The following is a 5,311-nucleotide window of genomic DNA, read 5'->3' as shown; positions in this document are numbered from 1 at the left end:
TTTCATATATATATATATATATATATATATATATATATATATACACACACACTTTCCTTAAACCATCCTGGCAACCCATTTTTTTACAGTCTCGCGACCCATGGTTTGAAAACCTGTGCCATAGGAACAGCCATGCTTAAAAAATAGTCTGCTCCCTATCAACCACACTGCAACACTCTAAAATCATTTAGAACTCTCTATAAACTGTATAGCAACCCTCTAACCGTTCATAACACCATAGGAAACACATAGCATAAAACCACTCAACTCCCTAGCAACCGCATAGCAACACTCTAAAAACCACTCTGAACTAATCAAATGCTAATACAATACACTGAAAACAGTTGAACTACTTTGAAATGTTCTGAATATTAAATTTTTTCTTGCCTGGTTCATAGAAGCGCAAAAGTGTTAAATGTCAGAAATTAGAAATGGAATTGTGCTTTAGGAATTTTTTTACATTTTATTTTTATTTTTTATAATTGCCCCTATTGTGACATTTTTTTAAAGTTCCTAATATTGTTTTGAAAATGTCCTACAATACAATACATGTATGCAAGGTCATTTTCCAACGATTCTCAAACGATTCGTTTGAAGCAGTTCAAAGATTCAGTCTTCCTAAACCCTTCCTTTCCATGAGCCTACTCCGCTCTGATTAGTCAGATGGCCCAGTCTGTTGTGATTGGTCTAATACATACAGCACGTGTCAGAAACGATGCATACATTGCCATAGTATTTTTAACGCTCGATAGAAAATATAAACATCTATTATTTATCATACTTACAAGTTGTGATACAGTGGAGCCAGCTGGTCCAAATAAACTGGGTACTGAGCCATCTTTCAAGAGCAAGTGTTTTGTGAATCCTGCAAGATTAGAGAAGCAGTCGTTTTGACAGAAGGGAGCCCATATGGGGGGAAAAAGCACAGAAAAAAAACAAGATGAGGCTAGTTTTGATTAGCAGTTGGGCTGGTTTTGTTTCGCAGACCTGGCAACCAGTGAAAGGTGAAAGAGGACCAGGCCTTGGACTTTACTTGTTGGTTTTGTTATGCGGCAGTCCGCTGTGAGTCAGCTACCACTTACTTTCGTTTTGTGGTTTATAAACGAAATGTTGTTTTTGTTGTTTATATTCATTTTATTAGTAATTATGAACGATGCATACATTGCCATAGTATTTTTAACGCTCGATAGAAAATATAAACATCTATTATTTATCATACTTACAAGTTGTGATACAGTGGAGCCAGCTGGTCCAAATAAACTGGGTACTGAGCCATCTTTCAAGAGCAAGTGTTTTGTGAATCCTGCAAGATTAGAGAAGCAGTCGTCAGTAAATGACGGGAACTCAAAAAAGAATGGGGTTGTACTGCTGTGGTACAGTGGAAAAAATGAATTTTAACCACCGATTCTTTGTAGCCTAATCTTTCGGAAGTGAAAATAAAATGAATTTACTTTCACAGCGTAGGACGCAGCGTCTTCTTGACATGAAAAAGCTACAGTGTTTGGGGGCAGGGTCAAGTTGTTTTCTGCCGGCCATCGTAGAACATAGGCAAGCATTATGCAAATGTGTTACCCTGTGACGTGTAGCCGTCACGGAAGTGGGATTCTAATTATTGACAACTCGTTTAGGCTGTTCTAAGTCGATTCTTTCTTTTGGGAGACAATAACTTTATTTGTTGTGCGCTGTTGGCTTTACTGCTGTGCATATTGTTTACATTCACACACAACTACACTTCATGAAAGTCAATATTCGAAATGGCATAATAGGGGCACTTTAAAATGATGTATATCTAATTTGGCTAGAACAACTGAAATAAGACGTGGCACAGCTTACCCCACTTCTGTAAAAACGGACTCTCTGCAAGTGTATGACATTTGCTGAGAATCTGTTCTTTGTTTTGTTTTCTGCCAGATCCCGAAGATTCACTGGGATCTTTCCACCAAGCGTATTCTAACCATGGACTTTGCGGAGGGCGGTCAGGTCAACGACCGAGAGTACATGAGGAAACACGGCATCAATGTCAACGAGGTAAGAGAGACGCCCTTATCTCTGCGTAACTCTAAAACAGAGCACCAGTTCCTCAGAAACACACAGAATAGCAGCCCAACAAATGGCACTTGTCACAACTCCACCACTCGAGATCGCTTAATCAGTAATTTCACTATGCCGATGTTAATTTGAGCATGGAAAAGAGCTCGGGAATGCGAATAAAGCATAAAGCAGTTCCCTGCGACGTTTGATGCATTGGGTTCTGGAAGCTTTGAAGATGTTTCTCTTTTGCCCTGTTCCGAGAGGCTCTGACACCGCTGAAATGGAGGCTGCTTGGTTTGATGAATTATGCCTCAAATTTCATTTCATTTTTCTAGCCCTTAGCAGATGAGCACTAAATTAAATCAGGCTCCTTTTCATATTTATATCACAGACTTGTTTTTCCGTCGTGGCTGCAATTTATTCTACTCCGCCGCTTTTGTCAGCTTGCTGCGAGATCGAGCTCCTTTTTAATTTTGCGCTTTCGTTAAGGTGACTGTGGTCTCAGGGTGAATGCGGTTGCACACGATGACTTACGTTTGAAACGGAGGCCCTATTGAGTGAGCTAATCTGTAGTTATGCGGGGCCAGGGGATGACAGAGAGACGAATAAACTGAGGGATGCGACGTTTGTGAGGACTGGGGGATAACAGAGAAATGAATGCTAATGGACTATTGATCGATGAGCCAGCGTCTGTTCACATGGGGATATTTTACGTCACGATTGCCAATGCATTATAATTTTCTTGTTATTTGATGATGGTGGAGTAGGGTAGAGTTATCACTTTGTCAGCTAGCTGGGAATAGTTTTCAAAAAATAATAAATGCATAAAAAGAGAGTTAAGTGAACTTCACTCCTCCTAACATGCAAATCACAAATTTTGCAATGCTCTCATCATTGTAATGCTCACGCGTGGGCGGTATGACCAAAATCTTATAACGTTTTCCATAAGTTTATATCACAGTCTCCTGTACAATTGACAAATTTGGGCTGGAAATTCAGTCAAAAAATGTTTATATTTCAAATAACGTCTGTTTTTGGATAGTCTAGTGCGTAGTAAATATATTTAATCCATTGTTTCTTTTTATTGGGTTCATAAATAGTCCTAAATATGTTGCGCAGGGCTTTGTTTTCATTTGTTGATGGACAGACTGGAGACTTTTCACACTGAGTAGTCACTGTCAAAGTCACCTTAAACTTTCACTTAGTTTATTGTTTGTCACTCTTATATATATATATATACACACACACTGTGTATTGTAATTTTTCCGACACATTTCAAAACCTGCGTGTCTTTCTCATATTAAAAAATATCTATTTTTGTCCATACAATGTTTGAACCCCGACATTTTCAAAATTTACACACTTTAAATTTACACGGTTACAATATATACCATCTTGCCACCCAGCTCTAGTCTCCTCAAAACACTTTCTGTAAACATGGATGCTCCATCCTGTTCACTGAAATATCTCATCTTGTTGTTCAGTATTTCAGTTATTTCACAAGCAGCATCCTTCATCATATTCCCAGATTTAATGCATCGCTCATCCATGGAAGAGAGGGGAATATGGAAAGCGGGCAGCGAGATAGATGATGAGATGGTTAGAAACGCAGAGCGAGAAAAAGACTGCGGCCGCTGAAAGCCGTGCGAACACACCGGCTTTTGTTAAATGACTAAATGGGATCATTTTAGCACCTGCTTTGTTTGTGTCACTCTGTCATTATATTTCCTCCGACCTGTTTTGTCTGTCTGAATTAATATGCACATTTGCTGCCAGTTTGTTTTGCAAAGCTCGCTGAGGCTTTAAACGGCAACCTTTCCTTATCGTTGTACACCCAGGCATCAGTGAGCCTGACAGATGGGTAAACACGGCCTGAAACCGGTCTCATAAGCCACCGAGCCGTGCTTAAAGGGCACCGCACACCTTTGAAAGAAGGAGGAGGGAACGGTCGGCGGGTGGATGGCACATCAAGTGTTTATCACACCCCCCTCTCGCTTGCACTTGCACGTACACACGAGTGAACATAACATTTATTTTCCTTTACTCGGTGTCACAGACAACCACTGCTTGGATTTTTTTTTTCTGCCAAACTGTTTTTCTTTTTATTTGTAGATACCGGACTGGGTTATGGGCGGCACTGATTAACTGATGTTCCCGGTACAGTGTGGCAAATGAGGATGTGTTTTAAAAGAAAATGGCGTACAAATTTTATGCAGAGCTTGAAAATGCAATCAAAGGGCTCTGTTCATCAGACTCATTTGGAGTGGAGCAATTTAGCGAACGCTTCCGCTTATATTTTCCCTCTCTCGTTTTAATGTGGCGTCGTGCGTGTGTGTGCGTGTCTGCGTCTGAGTGCTTTTAAGAGGGTTTTAGAGGTTCGGGGGAATGAAAGTGAGCGTGGTATTAGCAAGCGTGCCACGTGGCCGCTCAATGGGGCTTTGCTAAAGAGACACTTTCCATTGGAACAGGTTGAAAAGGCAGTACAGCCCGCTTGCTTAAAAAGACACTGTATTTTGAAATTGCAGAGCTGTGGGGGGTTAGCAGAGCCGTTGGGAAACAGAGCTGGAGGCAGCAAGAGGAAATGAGTCTGCTCTCTGAAAGGGCATCTGAGCAGTGGGACCTGAAGACTGTGAAGAGCATATTTTTTGTGCCTTAAACCGCACCCACAGTTAAGGTTTTGCGTGAAAGGCTTTACTTTATATTCAAAGAAATGAATCAGAAATGCATTTAAACTATATTTGAAAATATCTATGTACAGTAGCCCCCCCAAAAGACACTTAAGCCACTCTTAAATATATGGATCTTTTCTTTATATTCCAAAATATCAAACCATGTGGCATTTATTTTAAAGAAATATTACACAAGTAAACTTTTTTAAAGGAATACATTTTAGAAAAAGCTATTTTTTTTTATTTTATAAATTATTTGTTTTTAGTGAAATGTTAGTGGAACCATACTGAATACTGTAGTTCTGTGTATTATTACAGTTGTAATGTTATAAAATTTTTGTATCTTCTTATTAACATGTTTCTTTAATTTGATTTATTAGTTATAATGAATATTACTTTATATTTATTTATATAATAAATATTAGCAGTTTACGCTTAAAATGTCTGTCATTGCATTATAATAGACATAATTTTATATCTGATGTAATTTTTATTATCAAATTATTATATATGTGTGTGCATATACACGCACACACACATATTGTCATTGTATGATATGTATGATATGTGTGCGTGTGTGTATGTATATATATATATATATATATATATAT

The 5,311-nt window shown here is 38.6% G+C and overlaps 1 protein-coding gene across 2 annotated transcripts in view; it reads left to right on the top strand.

Moving 5' to 3' along the window:
• LOC107676278 (uncharacterized aarF domain-containing protein kinase 1-like) overlaps positions 1-5,311 on the top strand; it is a 137,811-nt gene that overhangs the window by 68,984 nt on the left and 63,516 nt on the right. For both annotated transcript variants that reach the window (XM_016470810.1, XM_016470809.1), the window contains exon 7: positions 1,912-2,028. In XM_016470810.1, the coding sequence (XP_016326296.1) occupies positions 1,912-2,028 (117 nt within the window). The remainder of the gene's footprint in view (positions 1-1,911; positions 2,029-5,311) is intronic.

This window comes from Sinocyclocheilus anshuiensis, unplaced genomic scaffold, assembly GCF_001515605.1.
Source record: "Sinocyclocheilus anshuiensis isolate Anshui unplaced genomic scaffold, SAMN03320099.WGS_v1.1 scaffold3105, whole genome shotgun sequence".
Classification (NCBI taxonomy): domain Eukaryota; kingdom Metazoa; phylum Chordata; class Actinopteri; order Cypriniformes; family Cyprinidae; genus Sinocyclocheilus; species Sinocyclocheilus anshuiensis.
The sequence above is the reverse complement of the archived record's forward strand: the minus strand, read 5'-3'. Positions and strand labels throughout refer to the sequence as shown.